Genomic DNA, 22,830 nt, shown 5'->3' on the forward strand with positions numbered 1-22,830 from the left:
ATGATTAATTGAAACTTTTTTTGCGGAAATATATTAAACTATCATTGTCAGCAGTTTATCATTTTTTAAGAATTATTATGTATAAATATTTTCACTCCTAATTTAAATGCCATTTTTAATAAACATAAGAATTTCCTTTACATTTATTTTGACAATATTATGGCGAAACTAAAGCTATATGAGGAAAATTATTTATTATGTTTTAAGAATAATTTAATTGACGAGAATATATGAAGTGTACAATAATTTTTTTAATTACATTCCAATTAGGAAGACAATTAAAAAGAATATTTAATGTATAATTTGTCTTGAAAGTGCAATCCATAATAAATAAAGATAATATATTATTATTAGTTAAGAATTACACTTTGAAGACAATATGGATTATGATTATACTTCTCATTTATGTAAGTAACAATACATAAATAAAGACGTAATGAGAGCTATATTAAATTATCGATTCCTGTAAGACTTAATTTTTTTACTTTATTTTTAAGAAAAAAATTTTATTTTGATCTCTATTTCTTTTACGTATATTTTTTGTAATTATTCAAAAATACTGATTATTCTCGCTGTCATTTTGATAGGGAAAAAATATAATTTTATATATCAACTGAATGGTGTATATGTATACCATACTTGCGCCTTTACCTCCAAAAATTAATAAAATTTAAGACTCACCAGTCGATGCGCAGCAGCGGAGTTGCAAAATTAATCTGTAAAATATAAATATCCGAACATTAAAAACATATTCCAATAAATATTAAAATACTATAAAAACTTGTTATTTAATGATATAAAATTAAATAGAAAATAGATACTTTTATTTAAACCTGATATGTAATATAAAATGAAAATTTGACATTTTTTTTAACTTTTTAATTTTTAATATTATATATTTTTATTGTACATTAAAATCAGATATATTAATTTTAAAACTCAGTTATTTTTTTCTGTATGTTGTGCTCTGTATTTTCTAATTTACAATAATTAACATATTTTACACGCTTCTATTGTCTACATGTAAAAAGTTTGTGTAAAAATTAGGTATTATTTACGTTAAAAGACATGTGTAGACGTAATTTTGAAATATATAGTACAACCCTGAGTTACGTGACAGATTTTGCAAGAACAGTAGGTTCAATAGGAAATGACAACACACCATATTTTAATTATGAATCGGTAAAAATGCGCGTGATCAACTCGACCGATCAATAAGTTATGACGGTACAATCGATAAGTTATGTCATTATTACCTACTGAGCCACGCCTGCCCTTGCAAAGATCGTCGCTTACTCCGTCGTGATGCTCAATATGCATTCTGTTCGAGTAATTAGGCGTTCAAAAACAGAACAATGAGTTACAATGACTTTTCGCTCCATTTGGGTACGACATCCGCGAGTCTCAGCTCGAAAATCACACCGGAGAAATCTAATCCTCGATCAAAAAGAGAAAGAGAAAGAGGGGGGAGGGGAAGAGAGAGAGAGAGACACACTCACCCACGGTTGCTCCGCCGTTGCCAGATGCCAATCCCCGGGCCTCCACCTCCTCTCAGACCTCCTCTCAGTAGGGGCGGCGGGTTGCTCCCTCGCAGAATGCACTGACATTCACATAAACACTCACACACGCGCACTTCACAACGGCAGGATTGTAATAGCCGTTACCACTGACCAAAACAATACATCAAAACAACACTCGCGACGCTCCGACGACACTGCTCCACCGTGGGCCGTATACGATCACGATCGACATACGCATCCACTATCACTCGCGGCGTTCCTCACGGCACTACACCACCGCGTTGATCGTGCATAACCGCTACGATTGCCATCAACCCGGACCGCGAAAACGGAAAGTCCGCTCGCGTGAACACCCGCGCGACACACTCGCGACCAGAAGCAATGTAACGGACAAACTTGCACGGGTGGCGCGGACAACTTCACGGCGCTGCCAACTTCGCGGCAATGTCGTACCTGTTGCTTCCCGCCCGGCGTACTCACGTCCACTCTGTACTCCGCACTGTTGTCGTTCGCGAAACGCGCGATCGAGACGAGGTTGACGTAAACAAATGCGGGAGGTCGAACTAAAGGTTGTACGCGCAAATCGAAGCCTACGCCGTACACTAGAAACGAAAATTCGCGAGGTACGACTCCGTTCGGAGGCGGGCGGGTTGGGAGGGGAGGCGGAGGAGTACGACTGCCGCCTTGTCGCCGATTACACGACAAGATTCGACTCTCTTTCGAGGGAATCTCGCGTCGTACGCGTCCTGCGATGTCGTCGGTTCGCGAATATGTGTCGCACTGTTGACGAGCGTCGAAATACGGGGCCGATTGCGACGATATTACACTTCTAAGCGGAGGGCGCCCGCGGAGTAAATCTGCTCCGTGTCTACGATGACCGTTTCACTAACGATGACGTCACGTTCACACTACTTCTCCCTTGTACTGCGCGAGTCAGTTTAATGGTTAATCACTCGGTCTCCTCGAAAACGACGATCGGGATTCGGCATCGCACTCACGACGAATTCTGCGAGAGGGTGAGGATTTATTATCGAGCCATCGATGCTTTTTCTGGATATTAATCGAACGGTCTGACGATTCACGTATTCCTCGCGCGCTCGCGGCTGGCGGGCAAGCGGAATTTGAAAAGCGCGATGTTCAAAATGAGCATTCGAGCATAACATGAAAAAGTTAAATTAATATCTCGCTGTTTCGATCTTCGGCAAGCGAGTTGTGCGGAGTATTAGCGTCGAAAACGACAGCCGTTGCTAACTTTGAGATATATATAAATATAAGTAAGTACATAAATAAATAAATATATTATATATGCAAAAATATAGTTTTTAACAGAAATTCGAATTTATATGAAGCTTTTTTGACTGATTAACTAATCATTTTTTGCTCCAACTAATTTGAAAATTGCCTTCGTGATATGTGAATTGATAAATAAATTAAAATAAAGTACAAATAATTATGTATTAATATAATGCAATTAATTATGTAATATAACGAATAATTAACATGAGCGAAGTTACATTTTTATATTGTTTATTAAATATAATGCCTGGAATTATTAAATTTTTTTTGCATAAAATATTTCGTTAATTTTGTCAAAGTGTTTCCGGAAAGAATCGTTTTTATACAATATTATAATAAATGTAATAACAAAAATAAGTAATTAAAAAATTATTCTAAAAAGTTTATTGTAAAAATATATAATTTTGTGAAGATATATGAAATTCTGTAATTATATATTTTTAATAAAGAGACTGATGACGTCAAATAAATATATTGTAATAGACAATAGTGTTGAATGGAATGTGTTTTAATATAAATTTAATTTAATTAACTAAATTAATAATACGACGCTTGCCTGAAAAAAAATATCCGACCTGCGTCAATATCTTTGTACTTGGATGTGCCATTATAGAAAACGATTATTTTCCACGAAGGGAGAACAATTTTTGTTTTTCTGTCAAATGTCATGGTCTGGCAACCCTTCAGTCGACAACAGTACGCAGTTGTGTAAAGCCTAATTTCTTACGGTTATGACCTGTATAAATTAGGTTTAAGTGTCCAAAACCGCCGCATTTCTAATTTCTCTACATTGACCGAACGCATCAAATAACGAAGTTGCATAAAAAATAGAAAGGTCATTACTGGCACTGAATTATGATTCTACGACTATACCTCTGAGACAAAAGCCTAATATTTTCAGTAAAAAATGGCAAAAGGACAAGAACCGAAAAAAAACGCGTTAAAGTCAAAGCAATATGAGGGCAATGTTCACAGGTCTTTTTTTCGACCACAAAAGTATTGTTCTATGATGAATACGCTTTACGAGGTTAGATAGCAAACAGGGAGGAGTATTGCTGTCTATCAAGTTCTGAAAAGATTACTAGATGCAATGAGAAGGAAACAGCCTCATTTGTGAAGCGTTGGCTGACTATTTCATCATGATACCGCATCTTTTCATCTCACATTATCCAGGAATTTTTGACGAAACACGACAAGTGTTTCCCAAGTCTGTACAGTCCCGATACAGTTCTGTGTGACTTCTGGCTTCCCGAAATTAAAAGAAAACCTTTAAAAGGAAAGAGATTGGATGATGTGGAGAACATAAAACAGAACGTTCCGAGTTGTTGGGTATTCTAAAAGCTGAGTTCTAGAATTGCTTCAGGAAATACCTTATAAGTGCTACAATATTATTTAATATTAAATACAAAGTGGTTGTACGTTTACCCTTAATAATATTATATAAATATTATACGAGAATTAAATAATATTTACTGCAATATATTAAATTATTAGGAATATTATAACTTTTAAATATAATAATTATAAAGTTTACGAATACTTTGTGCATAATAATTCATATTTATAGAACATTTTCATAATATTTCACAGATGTGGAATTAATGTATCACGAATATTATATAAAGCGGACATAGGTATAACATTAATACAATATTCCTATAATATTAAAAAATGTTATAATCCCAAAATATTATTTTAATTTTTAATAATATTTGTACAATATTCTAAAAGGAATATTACAACAATTTATAAGATGGAAGCAGTGCTGGAAGAAGACTGTTGGCTTCCAAAAAAGATTTTGAAGAGGATATAACGCATTACTTAACATGATGCAAACTTTTGCGTTATGAAAGTGTGAAGCTTTTTCTAGAAAGAGATTTATCAATATTCATTAATCATCATAAGCATCGGTTCGCCTATCGGCGGAAAGATAACTGAACCAGTTTTATGTAAAGACCCGCGCGAAGAACTGGGGAGGGAAATTCGGAGATTCGAACGGCGCGGATGGTTCTTCTGCGAGAGATTCTCGTACCAGTCAAAGCCAGAAACAGCAAGACCCCGGGGCTCGGCCTGACGCACGGCGGCGTGGCCTGGACGCGGCGTGGCGCGATGAAGACGCGTGCTGCCTCACGTGTTGGGCGTAACGCATCGCGTTTCCAACACGTGATGCCTCCTCATCGCCGTCGGCGCGGCGCGGCGTGACGTCTCCCTCCCGATGGCTGAAGAAACGCGAGTGTCGTCTCTCGCAGCTCGTAGTCGTCGGCACGCCTGCGATTCGCGAGCATGCGGAGCACTGTTGTTCGATAACGAGAAGTGTGAGACATCGCCCGTTCCGATTGTTAAGTGGAAATCGGCTAATCTCTCACCAAGTTCGAATGTCGCGCAATGTATTGAGTAATTTACAAAGATTAATTATATAATATAAAATAATATACAAAGATTTATTATTTTTAAATCTTAAATAAAAGAAGAGAGATATAAAATAAATATATTGAAATATTATTGTCAAAAGTGTTGGACTTTAATGTACATGACAATACGCTATCAATCAATAACAATACGTAATTGATATCGAAAAATACAAATCAAGACATGAACTGATAAAATCGAACAATTTTTCGTGGTGAAATCCGTCTGGATTGGATTGTGTGTGTAACAGCTGTTGTTACAAACTCTGAAAGTGTCCCGTTGCAATTTGACGTAGTGTAATTTGACGTAGTGTGAACCAATTGTGGGAACTGACCGGAAGAGGATAAGCGCTACAATTTGAAATTGAGTTTTCTTCACGGGGAAGATCGAGAGTGAAGTCTAGTCAGCGCAATTGTCTTTGACATTTGTCAATATAGGGGTTTATTTTCGAATTTAGTACACACGTGCAACGCGCATCATATCGCAGACATTCAAAGAGAAACGTCAAGGGCAATATTGATCTGCGAACGGATCGTTATTTTCGCTTTTGAAACACCTTCGTGGAAGATTCGATAGGACGGTATCTCTCCTCTTCTGTGTTTCACCACTCAAGGCACGATGGTCACGCATAGTATGGATAACATCCTGAATATGCAGTACTACCCGACAAACAGCCACGTCGATGCGTCGGTGCATTCACCGCCGCCGAGGAAGAGACGTTGTTTGAATAAAGAGGTGAATACGCTTCCGCCAATCTGATTGAACGAAATCGATATCCCGTTTCTTCCCACTCGAGAAAGACGGATACGCAATCTCATAGCGGCGCGCTGAAGCATAGGAATGCCATCGGAGCGTCAGTCTCCCATCTAACTTACAGCTGACTCTTTTATTAATAACGTTTAATCCATAAGTATTCGCCTGAGGGACAAATTGATCCGAACGCGAGCTATAAATTTATTAATTAAATGTATTACGTAATAAAATATTTTTTTAAATATCGTTTTTTCCTAATTTCTAATGTTTGAAAATTATTTTATGTTTAAAATATGTCTCGGTTTATATAATTATTTATAAATTATAAACGCACATGCCTTAAAGAAGTTACGTGGTTTAACACTAATCCTACGCTGAAAAAATGCTGCAATATGGATTAAAACGTAGTTTGATTCAATTAAACATCGAATCGGGAGCTGTCACAAATATTTATGTATTATAGTTGATCCATCTAAATTTTATCATTCATCTATATTTGTTATTATTTTTACTTTTAATCTTTTGCTTTATTAATACTGTTATTGAATTAACAAGATATTTTCAATTAGATTCAACAGCATTTTTTTTAGTCGGTGTACGAGTTAACTAACTGTGCGATTTTTGAAAAGGAAGTCGATTAAATTTTTGTTTGAAAGGAAGTTTGCTTTAAGTTGGTCAATATGCCGCATATGATCCTATTGGAAAGCTGCCATTTCATTCTTTCATTCTGATTTATGATTTTTCGGTGTATTTCTTGCGCTTCCACGCCCTTCTTTCGCGCGTACTCGTTTTCGCGATAGGATGTGCCGATTTGTACGCCGATCGCTCGAGTAATTTTGCATGAATGAATTTCATGGAAAATGTTGCGTTGGCTGGGTGCCAGGAACAAGCGTTACGTTACATTCGAACATTACCCGTTCGTAAATGAGCACAAATGTCATTATGACGTTGTTTTTTGTCTGTTATTTAAAATGCATAATTGCGGAGCGGATCGCGACGTTCTCTTGAAAAAATTTATTTGAAAGCAATTCAATAGGCGTTTGTGCAGAAAGAGCGTTGTATTTAAAGTTTATGGTCTCGCGTCGCATCGATTATCTCGAAAGAGAGCAAATTGCAATTATCTGCAAGTGTAAAGCATGTTGTTTGTTTTCAAAGCGGAGACTCCGAGCTTCGAAGCAAGAATGCAGTTATATAAGATCCGACTGTGACTTGGCATGACGTGGCAAATAATGATTTAAAAATACAAAAATTGACAAAGTTTGCATTACACTGTTTTGCAAATTAAACGGCGCAGGCATGAAAATTTGGCCGGGGGGTCATAAAGTTGTAAAATAATTGCAGCTTCCAAGGCTTTCGATCGCCGTTGAAAGATTCGGTTTCTGCGATTGTTCATTCACTCGTAGCGTCCGGTATATGTATGTATACTTGCTCTCAGTTCATTTACAGAGTACGATCTTGAAAATTGAGATTATCGGGGAAATTGAAGATTACGACCTCGCGCGCGACTTTGTCATCGAACGCGAAGGTTTTTCCATTACATCACGTTGCTCCGTGCCCGATTGTTCAATGTTATCTTTCCGCATATTCGCGCGATAGACGAACATTTCGGCGAATTAAGCGGTTACCTAACTAACCGCGATACGTGCCTCGAGATTGTGACACGCGGCACGTACAGATAATTGCGCTCCAGCAGCGGCTCGCAACGTGACCTTTAAAGACGATAACGTATTTTATTTCGCCCGCGATAGCGTAATTACGATCTCTCTCTCTTTCTCTTATTCGTGGCGAACGCCGTTACTTTGAGATACTTGTGGGTGGCCAATAAAGCTTGCTCAACGCGAGCAATCATATTTTATTTTCGAATTACAACTCTAATTGGGATAAAAAATCTTCGTAAAAACTTATCTGTTTACGAAGTAAACGAGAAAGAGAGCTTTTGATGTCTCTCATCTTAATTAGTGAGAAATTTAATCAATTGAAAGAATTAAAGTGTCTACAGTAAACGGACCGTCTCGTGTCTGACCATATTCTCGACCGTTACTACTGCGAGATAAGCAAAGACTCAAATATTAGGTGTACAAAAAATAATCCACTAGTTTTGAAATTCAATATTTATTATCAAAACACATCGATATAGTTTCATTGTAAAAGTTATTATTTTCAATATTTTTCTCTAGGTTTTAAACAAATTATGGATAAGCTCGATAAAGAAAGTCTCGTCTTTTTTTATGACGAATTCATCAAGATATTTTCTTACTTCTTCGACTTTCATAAATGTTTTGTCAGACAAAGCGTACTGCACCGAACGAAATCAATGATAATTTCAAGGTACCCTTCACCATGTCTGGTGAAGTATCCTAGCCAAGAGTTTGTTCAGATTTCCTATCCGAGTGTCCCCCAGGTGTCGTTTTATCTTTGTCTAACATTCAGTAAACAATAAGGATAAAATGTCACCTGTGGCACACTTAGGGGAAAAGAAAGTTGAACTCACCTCAAGTTGCAATTGCAATGTTGTTGTATCTGCAACTGACGATTATAGGAAAAGTTCGCTGCCCAATCAAATTGCTGTGATGACAATACTTAGCCTTGTGTGGCGAGAGCAAAGGTTAAAGATACACTATTGCAACTTGGCTGAGATGTTTTACTCACTGGATATAGCATTTTTAAATCATTATTTGTTTTGTTCGATGCGACATATTTCGTGGCAAAAAAGAATTTTTTTAAATATCGACGAAGTTTGATGAATTTATCGTCAGAAAACATCAGTTTTTATTTCGAGCCGGAACGTATAACTTGCCTAAAGGATTATTGGAAAACAACGAGAATCGCTTTTATGGTTGATACTTGTATATTGATGTGTTTCGATAAGAAATATTGAATTTCATAAAAAATAATGAATTATTTATTTGTACACCTAATATATTGACTTGCGTGAAACTTTTTTTATAGAAAATACATCGCATATGTCATCATTTTTTAAAACTTCGTGATATTTACATCATTTTTTTTTTATGAAGGATCAATGTATAAAAATGAATATCTTGTAGTTATTTAGTATAAGATTAATACTTTGCTGAAAGGTCAAATTATAATGCGTCTTTCTTTTAAAGAGTTTTTATCAATCAACTTCTTGATCTTTCGTTTTTGAGATTATGATCTGTTATTTTACTTCGTGATCAATATGACATCAAATTTTGTCTATTAATTATCATTAGTCACTGTTAGTTACCTATTTGAATTTATTGCTAAATACAAGAGAAAACTCTGTTTAAATCACAAAATAAAAATTGCTAGAATTTAATCTGAATACAGAAATGTGAAAGGGCACGATATTATAAAAGATAAGAAAAATTATTCGAGTTTGAAAATCGTAGAGATAAAATTCAGAATTTAAAAGTTTATTTATTGTATTTGCCTAATCAATCCGGGAATTATGTATATATATGACATATGAATGTCGTATGTGATGTATGAGTGTCATATTGTGTATATGTTGCGAATATATGTGCATCTGTCCGAATATTTATAAATAATATTGTACATTTGGTTTTAAGTCGTGGCGATTTAATCGATACATTCTTTTAACTTATTTAAATTACAAAGTTTAAAGAGATCGGTAATATTACATTTGCAATTTGTTAATCTAGAATAATTATTTTATTTTGAATTCTTTGTTCATGTATCAATTTATTTATTTCTTGCAATAATAGCAACAGTATATTCAGATCAACAGATTATACGATTATATAATTGCACAAAGCTCTAAAATATTTTAATACTTTGCTAAGCGATTAGGTATTATTATTAAGGCGTGCGGTTAGATAATTGAATCGTGTTCGTTTTTGTTGCAGCAAGATCCAATGTCACACAGGATTATCGAGAAGCGCAGAAGAGATCGCATGAACAATTGCCTGGCTGATCTCAGCAGACTCATACCGGCGGAATACTTGAAGAAGGGTCGGGGCAGAGTCGAGAAGACGGAGATCATTGAGATGGCGATCCGCCACATGAAGCATCTTCAAGGCCTCCGGCAAGGTGAGTTCACGCGAGCTTTAATCCATTCGCTGATTCTTCCAAACAAAATTATTTTGGGAGCGACAATATATTACGCAACGCTGCACAGCATTGCATTTTCGCGAGTTGATGTACTGAGAAAGAAAAATATTTTGTATTTGTGACTATAATTGATTGTTAAAATAATTACGATTAGAAGCTTCATTTTTACTGCTATTGTAATGCTAATAATAATAACATACAATGTGTTACACTGACAAAAAGTGCTTGTAGTATCAATATAATTTATTATTTTTAGTGTTTATACACTGATAAAAAATGTAATATATGAACTAATACTGTTATTGAATTAACAAAATATTTCCAGTTAGACCGTTGATTCAACAGCATTTTTTTCTCTGTGTAGTAATTGCAATTATTTTATTTAGTGCAACACGTCGCATTGTATGCTATTAACATTTATAGCAGTAATGACTAAAAAAATAAGTAAAAACAGTGTAAAAAAAAAATGTTGCTCCGCGAGCAGATAAATAACGAATACGCGTTCTCTCGTTGATGCTCCCTGAAAACGACAAGCGTACAAATCATACTCGCTGCATGGCTTATCAAAATTGGTAATATTTTGTACTTAGATACCAAGCACTCATCCGTGACGCCGGTGCACGCGCACCCTGAAGATAGCGTGGACAGCGTCTCTCATTCGACTGCGGCCTCAACCGCAGTTGATCATTACAAACTGGGATTTCAGGAGTGTCTGAGCGAAACCATGCATTTCCTCATTGAGGTCGAGGGCTTTTTCGCGAGAGATGCCCTTTGCGTACAACTTATCAACCATTTGCAACAACATTGCGATAAAATCGTAGCCACCAGTACGTATCATTCAACTTTCGAAAGATATAAATAGCCTTTATTACGGAGACACTTTAATCCTTACAATGCTTGCGTTTATTATGATAAAGAACAATAGACAGTTTCATTAAAATTTGTATATCTTAATAAAATTGTAAACCAGAGTTGGGTAGTAATTAATTAAAAATTTTAATATTCAATTAAAAATTAAATTAAATACAATTAGTATAATAAATTAAAGGTTAATAATTTAGTTAATTTAACTTAATTAATTTCAGAAGTTAATTTTGAATATTACTTAGTTTAAAACATATAAATTTTGGCTTATTAACATTTATTAATTTACCTATATAAAAGAAAAAATTATAAAAGAAAAAAAGATATTCTTATATAAAAAAAACAATATGTTTCTTTGTTCCTTATAAATTTAATTTACAAACAAAATATTTAATTTATTTGATTACTCATATTATAATTGGTTGTTTAGTTGCCAGTGTCTTTTGAATTTTGATATTTCATTTTCAAAATTTTAATACGACCGATAGAGTCTTGCACTGAGAAAAAAATTTATTTGAATACTTGCAATAAAATATTTACTTACATAAATGTTTATTTAATTAAAAAAATAATAGTTGAATTACATTAGTGATTCTTGTAGTAAATAAACGTTTATTAACATTTAATAAATATATTATAAGTATTCAAACAAGTGTTTATTAAAATTTAGTAATTTTTTCTCTTAGTGTAGTTATTCCTTAAAAAGACCTATAGATTTCCGATGTACTTTAAAGGAGGTCCGATGATTAATCGCTCGAATCTGTGTTCCAGGTGATCGATTAGGCTTCCCGCACCCCGAGCTGCCAGTGCTGAACGGCGTGATGAACGGCGCCGGTTACTCGCACACGAGTATTCCGACGATATGTCAGCCCAACGGCGGCCACTCGGATCACGGCTCGAGCTCGGGCGTGAGCTCGTTCGGCGATCCGGAGCGTCCGCTGCTACGACCGGCGATCGTGCCTCCGCCGACGATCGTAAGTGACGACAGCAACCATAGCAGCCACTCGCACAGCACACCGCCCGGAGCTGGAGCCGTTTCCTGTCGGGATCGGCCGACCAATTACAAGTTCAAGAGCTCGATCAAGCAGAGGTTCTCGGCGGAAAGGATAAAATCGTGCTCGCCGCCAGTGTCGAACGGCGCCGGGCTAGATAAACCGCCGTCCTCGTCGTCTCACGGGGTGCCAATCTTCGCCCTGCACGACGCCGGTTCCTTCTACGTGCCGCTGACGGTCGAGGCAGCTCTGATCAGACCTCATCTGAACTTCATTCCGGACACAGGACCCGACACCGTCCTACATCCGGTCACGATATCGGTTAATTTCAATCAATCATCGCCGCCAGCATGGTCGCAACACAGTCCTACTCACCAACATCAGACATAAGGGAGAGACGAGGACAGTTTGAAACGAATGATTTGTCATCCGGTCACTCGTGTCCATCGTGAGCGAGGGAGATGTTCTCTGATCCATCGGACTTTCGATTGCCAGATCGGTAGACTGATCTTTGGATCAGTGCTCTAATATGTGAATATAAGAATCCTGTGAATTCTGGAATAATAAATACTGTCGGTCATTGCGATGGAATCGGGAACGATGATGAAGTCGTCCACGTGGCGTTTGCGAGAATCGAGAACAGCTTATGGTTTCTCCTATTTCATTAATTGCGATTCAGACGCAGTGGACGGTACAAAGTGGCCTATATACGATACATTTTCTTAGTATAATTAATACTATCGCTAAATCTCAATAAGTAAAATAAAAGTTCTCATTAGCATGTTACAAATCTCTCATACATATATCAGTATCTTGGAGTATATTTGTGATGATAATTGAACATATCGCGTATAGGCCGCTTTTCGGATGCATGCATAGGAGACGCCGAAGTCGAGGATGTTTGTACATTTACCGAGGCTGTGGGTCGCTTTAGCATTTACGAGGTTCGAGAGAAAGCGTTTTAAGGGTTGTACATAGATAGAATATTAAGGATAGGAAGCTCCAAGTCGTTCTGGCTTCGGTGTGTCTTTCTTCGTCGTTAATGTGTATAATTCGGATACCCGTTTTCCTCCATCTTCCTTTTCCCTCAACGGACATTTCATCTCGTTCCCGTTTTAACTCCGTCTATTCTCTTTCCTCGACGCTTTTTTTTCCATCTGCTCGATGAACGCGCTCTGCTTTTCGCGCCGCTATTGGTCCCTTAGTCAGAAATCAGTATGACCGACGATGAGTTTACGGTCGTATAATCGTTAAACAGTTGTATGAGCATGTTGAGTATTCAGCGGAGGAGCACATTGCGTCTCAATATAAAGCTGGGATCTGGAAACAACTTCATTTCTTACATATTATCTAAGATCATGGCCATAGTATGAATGAAAAAACAAGTCATTAGATATACGACGTCCATGGAAAAGATTTATTTTTGTTAAGTTAACGCAGCAAACGCATGACAATAGATAAAACGTTATCAATCTAATCAGATTCATGCAAGAGTGATGACCTTGCTTCAAGATCCCGACGAATTGATCCGTGTAAGCCGATGATTTTCCGTATTTGCGATATAAGTTAATTAGAATAAAAGTGCCTACATATACATACATACATCATATATATGCATCCAGATAACAAAAAAAATTAAAAAAAAGTTTTCTAGTTCCTGAACTATAAAATCAATTTTTTTTATTTTTTAATCTAAAAATATTTATTAAAAAAAAATTATTTTTGTGTTACTTGAGCTATTTTTTAGATACAAGATAAGTTCTTTTCTAATTTATTTCACAGATCTTTTTGAATTCGTTTTATAGATTATGTTCTATAAAGAATTAAAAAAATGAATTATAACTATTCTCTATTTGCTATTTGGGGATATTTATATGGATAATATAATATGAATGTATGTATGTATATATCAGTTCATGAATTCCACTTATGTGATTTTCTGATTATGTACGGAGAAAGTGTTTCTTTTTTTTCTGCGAATATAATCCTGTGTCATGTTCGATCACGAGAGGATTGAGTCTGCTTGACGCCCCGCCACAAACGGGCCTCAGCAATTAAAGACTGACCAAGACCTGCATTACACTAAAAAAAGAAAAAAAACAACTCTTGTAAGATCACTCTGCATTAAATATATTTGTACATACCACGTCTAGCTGTAACTTTAACAAAGAGAGGAGAAGAATTTATGCGGAATAAATTATATTTACCTTAGAAAACCCACCCCTCTTCTTTTGCGTCAACCATTCGTCTTACGTCACGTCTACCTACGCGATTTCCTCGCCTGCATTCACATTTGGATTAATATAGAAATTATACGAAAGAAGATATTCCGTTTCTCATAATTTTAACTACGCAGTAGCTTGCTGGCAGTCTCTAATAATAATTATTTCATCTGTTGTGAAATTACGGGAGGGAGCGTAATGACCGGGGAGAAAATAAAGAGACCTGAGAATGCAATTAATGAATTTTTTTTTATTACATCAACGTAATACTGGCTAAGGGTCAAAACAATGTCATAGAACGCGTCTATGGTCAGCGGGAGGGACAGCGAGATCAACATGAGCGACTCGCGACGCGGATGTCTCGTCCTCTTTAAGGAGACGATTATTTTCCCTCCTCGAGAGAGGGGAGGCAACCGGCGACTCGCTGACGACAAGAGAGGGAGCATAGTCTAATGATCCCCATGTAACTACAGATAAATATCTTATAAGTATAATAAAACTAATTGCACAGAGAGCGAGGCAACCAAGTCTCGGAACAAATCAGCCTTAATGAACCCTTCGAAAAGAATCGAGAGAAGTCTTGCTGGGTATGCGAGCCAGCGGCGCTCGTCTCGACGTCGTCGATCACGCTGTGCGGCTAAATACTCGTCGCTGCTCCGTCTCGCAGAGACGGAACACTCGACTGGGAAAAGGCGATGCGCCCGCTGTCTCGCTCTCGCTCCTCCCGCGAGAGCGGGGAGGATCCCGAGCGCGGCTGTCTCCGCGACACCCCGTGATTGTTGTTGATGCTCGGTGTTTTGTATCAATTGAAAAACCTAACTACACAGAGTCCAAGGGAACTGAGTACCTGGTAAATACCGGACACATATCGTCAATATCGAGTAATTAATGATAAACGCGGTAAGACGCGGGGCAACGCTCCTCCTAGCATATGTGAGGCGTGCGCGGGGCATGGGTGAACTGAATGTGCAGGTTCGGATAGATGCGCGGGTTCAACACTACCGGATAATGTAACGGGGGTAAGCACAACATCTTATGACTTTTGGTATTAGTCGACGAGTACGAATCGAGCGGGGCAGCCACCGCGGCGGCATGCTGCGTCCTGACTGTGGGTCCCAGCTGCTGCGCAAGGACGCCTGCTGCCGGCACAGGGTACCTGCCGGCGGACTGCGAGCTTCCGAGGAAGCTTGATGGTTACTTTTTCTTCTGGGCCTTCTCCGCGGCCTTTGTTACCTTGCCCTGGGTGTCTTTGAAGGTGACACTCTGTGGGAAAGCATTACAGATTGTTAATTACGTCATTTTTAAAAAGTTTGATCAACTCGAAGTGAATGTCAAATATTTAAATATTCAAACAAAGTTTTTATTGCTTTGCCACAATAAATTAATTTATCGTGTGTGTGAAATATCAAAAATACACAACATTATCATCATTTCAATGTAAGAGGCTCGAAAATATTTTGTTTGTTGAAGATTTTTGCTTTATCAGGATCTCAAGAGCGAAGTAAGCAGGTTCAATTACCGATTCTCCTATTCCGCATACGATAAGAAGAAATTTTGCGAATGGAAAAATATTCCACTACGACAAAGATAAGAACTAAAAACAGAAACAAATCTCGAGGTAACCGAGTAATAAATCATAACGGTGCATCTGTTGAAGAACGGAAATTCAAATAATAAGAAGCCACTCTATATGACTCTAATGTTTGAAGTTGATTTCAGTCCGCTTTTATCTTGAACCTTGCAAAGTAATTCCTCGTACCTTGATAACACCCACAGCAACGGTTTGACGCATGTCGCGAACCGCGAAGCGGCCCAGAGGCGGGAACTCCTGGAAGGATTCGACGCACATCGGCTTGGTCGGCTGCAGCATCACAATGGCGGCGTCGCCACTCTTTACGCTCTTCGGATTCTCCTCGGTGGTCTTGCCGGTACGGCGATCGCACTTTTCCTTAATTTCGGCGAACTTGCAGGCGATATGAGCAGTGTGGCAGTCGAGCACGGGCGTATAACCGTTGCTGATCTGCCCCGGGTGATTCAGGACAATCACCTGAGCGGTGAAGTCGGCGGCGCCGCGCGGCGGCTGATTCTTAGAGTCGCCGGCGACGTAACCGCGCCTCAGCTCCTTAACGGAGATGTTCTTCACATTGAAGCCAACGTTGTCGCCGGGCAGGGCTTCTGTCAGCGCCTCGTGATGCATCTCGACGGATTTCACCTCAGTGGTAAGAGCCGCCGGCGCGAAAGTCACCAACATACCTTAAAATATTATTATATTAAATTTATACATTTATTTACAAAAATATGCACCAGTAGGTTTAAAATGTCACGATAGAAGTAATTAAATGAATAACAATGGTTATTGGTTAAAGTATATAAAGATATTAAACGTGATTTGTCAGAATGATGCATAACTTTGTACAAGAGCGATTGACTTATAGCTCGACAGAGTTCAAATTGATCTCCGTCACTCCATGTATAATTTCCTGGTTGAAAGATTGATGGAGGGTTGAAAGTTAGATTTATGAGTAAAGATGAGTGGTAACATTTTCACTTTGGGAACGCAAATTTCGTTTATTATGTTCTATCTTCCAAATCCGACTCCCGCAACCGCAAAATTATTCTCTCCAGTTATTTTTTACAAAATTGATATTATAATCACCTGGTTTCAAGATACCGGTTTCCACGCGACCGACAGGCACCGTACCAATACCACCAATCTTGTAGACATCCTGAAGCGGCAGCCGCAAGGCCTTGTCGGTGGGCCTGGAAGGCGGCAGGATGGCATCGAGCGCCTCGATGAGAGTCTTGCCGTCGGCATTGCCGTCCTTGCGCTCCACCTTCCAACCTTTATACCAGGGAGTTTTCGGGGATGGTTCGAGCATGTTGTCGCCGTGCCAACCGGAGATCGGCACGAAGGCGACCGAGGCGGTGTTGTAACCAATCTTCTTGATATAAGACGATACTTCCTTTTTGATCTCCTCGAAACGCGTTTCCGAGTACGGCGGATCGGTCATGTCCATCTTGTTGACGCCGACGATCAGCTGCTTCACGCCCAATGTGAAGGCAAGCAGGGCGTGCTCGCGGGTTTGTCCGTTTTTCGAGATACCGGCCTCAAACTCTCCGATACCAGCCGCAACGATCAGCACCGCGCAGTCCGCCTGGCTGGTGCCGGTGATCATGTTCTTAATGAAGTCACGATGACCAGGCGCGTCGATGATGGTGACGTAGTACTTGGCCGTTTCGAATTTCCACAGGGCAATGTCGATGGTGATACCACGCTCACGTTCCGCCTTGAGCTTGTCCAACACCCAGGCATACTTGAACGAGCCCTTGCCCATTTCCTGCGCCTCCTTCTCGAACTTCTCGATCGTCCGCTTGTCGATGCCGCCGCATTTATAGATCAGATGGCCGGTCGTCGTGGACTTGCCAGAGTCTACGTGGCCGATCACCACGATGTTTATATGGATCTTCTCCTTACCCATGATGCTGAGGTTCTAGCTACCTGCTGACACAAGTTGTCAAGAATTCAGGAGTGAGCTATCGATCGAGCGTTACGCGACAGGCGGTGTACTGATTTTAAAGTTACTTTAATAGTTGTGCAAAACGTGATTCAATACAGAACGTAACATCTCCCTCTATAGAATAGACTATGACGTAATATCTGTCTATAGACTGGTCTACTAAATCGGTCGTGCAGACTCAAGAGAAAGCGTTTTAAGCCAGTGTTGAACTTTCACGCATAATTCAGCTATAGAATGTTGTCTTGTAAGCTAAACGTAAAGTTGTCTTGTGAGACTCATAGTAATCCACGCATGTAAATAGACAGTAAGCAGTAACTATGTTTTATTGGTTCCCTATTGGCGCTGTTAGTATGTAAGAAATAATAATAGCTTCACGTATAACAATATAAAACATACACAATAATTAGTAATTTCAGAAATAATAATTAGAGAGATAATTTTATATTGCGGATATGATTATAATTATCATGTCTCGATAAAACAACATTTATTAAATTAGGACTAAATCTTGTATAAAAATTATAAGATACCTGAGCCGCATAAGCCTCAGTACTAAATGAGGCCCACTTTTGAATCTATCACTTAAAAACGTGCTTATAATATATATATGTTTAAAAGATATTTTAAAGGAAGTAAATAAAGAAGGGAATTGGAATCAGCAGCAACACATCTATTCAGTGCAATAAAAACTTGTAACAAAATGGACTTATAAATTATAAAATATGAATATATATAAAAATTTGCAGCAAAGTTTATTAAGTATACATTATTTATAATTTATTATAACATTTTAATATTATTCAACTTCTTAGCTATAAAAAATGACAAACATATAAATTTTTTTTGAATAAGTGCATTTTTTTAGAAATAATGTACTCAATAAATAAGATCCACATACATGAATATTATTGTTATGGGTATTGTTATTTGCTTGTTACGTGTAAGGCTTGCATCAGAAGATAATGACTTTCAATGTTGCTAACTTCTGAGAAGCTAAAATTGCATCCAAATAGCTAAAAAAATTAAAAGAATAATTAAAGACAAAATCAAAGATATTTATGATATTTAAGTAGAGTAAACGCCAAAGGATTTTATTGTTGTGATTATTTTGTGATAATTATTTTAGAGCTGATTTAGAATATTTAATGCCTTTGTTGTTTTCAATTTATTTTTTATTTGGGCCTTATTATATTTTTGAACATATAATAAGGCCTAGTGTTAGAGTTTAAAAAAAATTGTTTTTTGTTTATTTACAAATATTTTATATGAAAGATATATTTTATTTTTGTGAGTGATTGAAATAAAGATTTTATTCCTACTAGTTTTATAGTTTATTTCAATAATCCCATAAATAGAATTTTTTTAAAATAAAATAAATTAAGTAGGCTTTTGACTCAAGTATCTTAATTTGCAATTATATAGGCATATTTACAAAAATATGTAGTATTTTGACAAAACTATAAGGATATTGTGAATTATTTTAGTGCTGTATTTTGCAAAATTAAATTTAGAAAAAAATTGTTCAATAGTTGAGAAAAATATTTTAACTGTATCCTGTATACAAAATTAAAAAATACAATTAATTCGTATATGCTTATAAAAATGCATAATTATTCCTAAATTATAATGTAAAAATATTGCAACATAAAATATTACATATTTAACAAAATTTTAAATAAAAAATTTAACGGTTTTTGAAATAATTGTAAAATATTATATCTCAAACTTGGATCTGTCTAATTTTTGACAAATATTGTTTAGAAATTTTATTCTGACTAAACTGCTGCGTTATGACGTATTATTTCAACACATTATTACGAAATCGTCAATTCACGATGCCATTGTTATGCAATTTGCACAATGTGTCTATTAGAGTACGTGTGATATCTGTAACGTGTTTATATCTATATCTATATCTAGTGTACTAGGTCATTCGATGAGCTACGCCGTATTTATTTTATTTATGTTAGATAGACACATTCTGACATGTCATAATGGAATTGAAAACTTAACTTCAAGATAGCAAACAGTAATAAAAAATGAAATTATATTTTGTATTAAATTAAATTAATAAATGTGTAAATTTTATTCTTTAAAATCTTTCAAGAAATGTAACATTATTTATTTAAAAAATAATTAATAAAATTAATTAAATATAAGTATTTGCTAGTTTCCTGAAAATAATTCATAAATAAAATTTTGGAAAATGGATTTTTTTTAATATAAAAAAACATTTTTAAGATCAACATAATATAGATTTATTCTAAATCTAATTTCTATTCATCATTGAAAGGATCTAATATTTAAATACAATGTATCAATAATATCTCTCTCTTTAATTTATCTATCTAAATATACAATTTTCTTTGTACTATTCTTTTTTATTTAATTTCCATATTTTATTAGTGCAGTATCAACAGAAATTAATTATAACTGATAACACATGAATTCTTGTGTTTAATGAGACATCTGAGAAGTTTTACGCGTTGATCGGATATTAAAGAGACGATAAATATTGACGCGCGAGGACCTCTCGCAAGCTACAAAGGGTATTGATTCGTTTCAAGGAGACCCACGCAGGGCTTGTGAACTCACTCACTCACTCACTCTCTCACTCTCTCTCTCTCTCTCTCTCTCTCTCTCTCTCCCCCTATCCTCCCTCTCTTTCTCGACGTACGTGTATAAATATGAGTGGTATCGGATCGAGCGTGCGCGGTTATCCCCCGGATCTCCGCCGAGAGGCGATCGGCAATCCGCCCGCGGAAAAACAATTTCAGCTCGATTACAGCAATTTAAGGGGGCTGAATTAGGGTAGCCTACCGCATTCCAATGGACTCAAATCGGATCGTACGGCGCGGCCCAGGTAATTCCCGTTCCGCGAGTTTCTCTCTCTCCGCCTTTTAGATCAATAAAGGGTGTACGCTGTCCTAGCAATCTCGATTTACGTATGGGGTGCGGTGCACAGAATTTATTAAAACTTGTACTTCCGTCCGAATGCCAAAGACTAAAGACCAAATTAAGTAAACAAACCTCAAACTAATGCCAGCTAGATAAATTTCTTTGTTTAGTCTTTGTGAAAAGTATTTAAAGATGATTACTTTATTTCTCAAAAAATAATTAATGAAACCAATTAGATATAATTACTTGATGATTTCTTAAAAATAATTCGTGACTAAAATTTCGGAAAATTGATTTTGATAAAAAAAGAAAAAAACACTTTTGAGATCGATGCAGCATGGAGTTTTCTAAATCTAGTTTTTATTAATCAAATATGATTCAATAAAAAATTCAGAGTTCAATTTAGTTAAATTATTTAGTAAGAGGTATCGATTAGATCGAAACCAGTCAATATTAATCAGGACTAAACATTTCCTTCTTTTAGAACCAAAGAGGAGCAAAGATTAAAATTTAGAAAGATAGGAAACAGTTTCAACTAAACTGCTAGGGATTACTCGTCTAAGATTCGCGTTAAATTTTCTAAATCGTTGTTTATATACTGGACAGCATATAACTGAAGAAAGTCGAGTTAGTCGAGTAGAATCAGTTGGTACCCGATCTTAGAAAATCAGTATCGCGCAATTAATCGTGCTAATTCTCATTTTGCCCGTTGTTGCAACTCACGTCTCTCATCGTAACGCGCGTACCGGCCTGCCTCTTCTAATAATAGTCACAGCCCCACGAAGGCGGCCATTTCTCAGGCGGCGATTACTCGCTCCGAAACGTCGTATCTTCGCGGCGTTCACCATCGGGAATTTCCATCCCGATGGTGAAATTACCCGAAATACCCGAGAACGACCCTTTCGACCCTTTTATCCCTCTTCGCTCCGATCGCACGAACGAGAGTCGTGCGATCTCTCCCTCGGGAAGAGGGAGAGATCGCACATCGCGGGTGCGGTACGAGGTATGCTAAAATGACGTGGCTTACGACATATCACGCAACGAGGTAAAATCCCCGAATGAACGTTGGCTCGAGGCGGTACCACTTACCGATCGACCGATGTCGCCCGATCAATCAATCGCAACGACGCACTCCGATTTTCAGCAAAACCCTCGCCGGGAAGTATCACCCAAGCACCCAGGAAGCTCGCGGCACCTTTTACGTCGTCAACGTAACCGTGTGACCGGTCACCGACGTAATGACCGGTCTTCCTCGCGTTGTCACGGGCTTGCGGCTCGCACGGAGAAAAACCCTTTACCCGCGACAGGCACCCCCGGCTCGGGAAACGGCGGAAGCTCGCGGACGCGCGACGAGTCGAGGGCGGATTCGCCCCTAGAGAAGCGGCGCGCCGGCTCGAATCGATACTCTCGTTGGCTGGCTGGTTGGCTGGTTAGCTGGCTGACTGGCGAACGAACAAGCCGGCTCGAGCTTGCACGCAGCGAGAGACCGATCGAAGCCTTCTCGCAGGCTGGGTCGGACTTACACGAGTTCCTGAAGACGATGATCGTTCGCGTAACGCAGAACAATTTACTTACCCGAGGATTCGACGTCGACGGATTCTCCGCTCCCAAAATCACCGCGGAGCCCTGCCTCCCGTCTTGCCGCGCACGCAAGCTCGTGGAGAGCGAGAGAGAGAAAGAGGGTAGAACGGCAGAGGGAGGATCAGGCGCGTAGTGGAGGAGACAGAGAAAAAGCTCTACCCAGAGCTGGCGGGTGGCTGAAGGGGCTTGCGGGGTGAACGAACGATTGCGATGCCATCTGAAACGTGTCGCGGCGCTTGCGCCCGCGTGCTTTCTCCGCGTCCGCGATCCCTCTCGATTGGTCCCCGACCGACCGACCGGCCGGCGAGCGTCTATTTTCCTCTTCGCCGAGGACAAAAGAACGACATCGTGTGTCGTGGCGAACGCGAGGCCGGCCGCGAGCGAGCGAGCGAGCGAACGAGCGAGCGGCCTCGCGATGTATTCCGCTCCGATACGCGTGCGCCCGTGCATTCGCGCTCCACGCGTCGGCGCCGTTCTTTTACGAAGACGTGGTTTTTCCTGGTGCGGCTAATCCGCGAAGAAAGCTCGTCGTCTAGCGACGAAGCATAATCGGGTGAATTGGACTGATAAGGGACGTCGGCGTTGTTATCTTGCGCGTTACTGCCTTTTTTATTGATCTACCGCTCGCGCTTTTTTCTGCTGTACGCTTGCTGATGTAGCGGAACGTCGAAGATTGCGAGTTGGGTGGGAATATTCAAAAGTGCTTTCACGTAACACGTGC

The 22,830-nt window shown here is 38.3% G+C and overlaps 2 protein-coding genes across 7 annotated transcripts in view; one reads left to right on the plus strand and one right to left on the minus strand.

Annotated features, from left to right (window-relative positions):
* Positions 1-14,106, plus strand: part of LOC105207557 (transcription factor cwo) — a 61,288-nt gene extending 47,182 nt beyond the window's left edge. For 2 of the 3 annotated variants that reach the window (XM_011177089.3, XM_039446332.1), the window contains 3 exons: positions 9,830-10,013; positions 10,625-10,861; positions 11,670-14,106. In XM_011177089.3, the coding sequence (XP_011175391.1) occupies positions 9,830-10,013; positions 10,625-10,861; positions 11,670-12,280 (1,032 nt within the window). In that variant the 3' untranslated portion in view covers positions 12,281-14,106. Of the gene's footprint in view, positions 1-5,520; positions 5,961-9,829; positions 10,014-10,624; positions 10,862-11,669 lie in introns of those variants that run through there. The other variant, XM_011177090.3, reaches the window with a different exon arrangement.
* A 236-nt stretch (positions 14,107-14,342) lies between these two features.
* LOC105207558 (elongation factor 1-alpha) lies at positions 14,343-22,262 on the minus strand. Of its 4 annotated transcripts, none has more exons than XM_026131242.2 (4): positions 22,104-22,262; positions 16,769-17,611; positions 15,872-16,365; positions 14,343-15,375 (listed from the first exon to the last, which is right to left on the minus strand). In XM_026131242.2, the coding sequence occupies exons 2-4, from the start codon at positions 17,589-17,591 to the stop codon at positions 15,307-15,309; spliced, it is 1,386 nt and encodes a 461-aa protein (XP_025987027.1). In that variant the 5' UTR covers positions 17,592-17,611; positions 22,104-22,262; the 3' UTR covers positions 14,343-15,306. The 4 variants fall into 4 exon arrangements, with proteins under 4 accessions (XP_025987027.1, XP_039302265.1, XP_025987030.1 ...); XM_039446331.1 differs by having other exon boundaries at positions 16,769-17,614; positions 22,104-22,242; XM_026131245.2 differs by lacking the exon at positions 22,104-22,262 and adding an exon at positions 21,618-22,076 and having other exon boundaries at positions 16,769-17,614.
* Positions 22,263-22,830: the final 568 nt, after the last annotated feature.

Source organism: Solenopsis invicta, chromosome 2 (assembly GCF_016802725.1).
Source record: "Solenopsis invicta isolate M01_SB chromosome 2, UNIL_Sinv_3.0, whole genome shotgun sequence".
NCBI lineage: Eukaryota > Metazoa > Arthropoda > Insecta > Hymenoptera > Formicidae > Solenopsis > Solenopsis invicta.

Excerpts from the sequence above, each read along its gene's own strand:
- LOC105207558 (XM_026131242.2), bottom strand. The coding sequence starts at position 17,591 with ATGGGTAAGGAGAAGATCCATATAAACATCGTGGTGATCGGCCACGTA. Across the intron at positions 16,366-16,768 it reads AACCGGTATCTTGAAACCAG|GTATGTTGGTGACTTTCGCG; the intron begins GTGATTATAATA and ends TAATATTTTAAG. Across the intron at positions 15,376-15,871 it reads TTGCTGTGGGTGTTATCAAG|AGTGTCACCTTCAAAGACAC; the intron begins GTACGAGGAATT and ends GCTTTCCCACAG.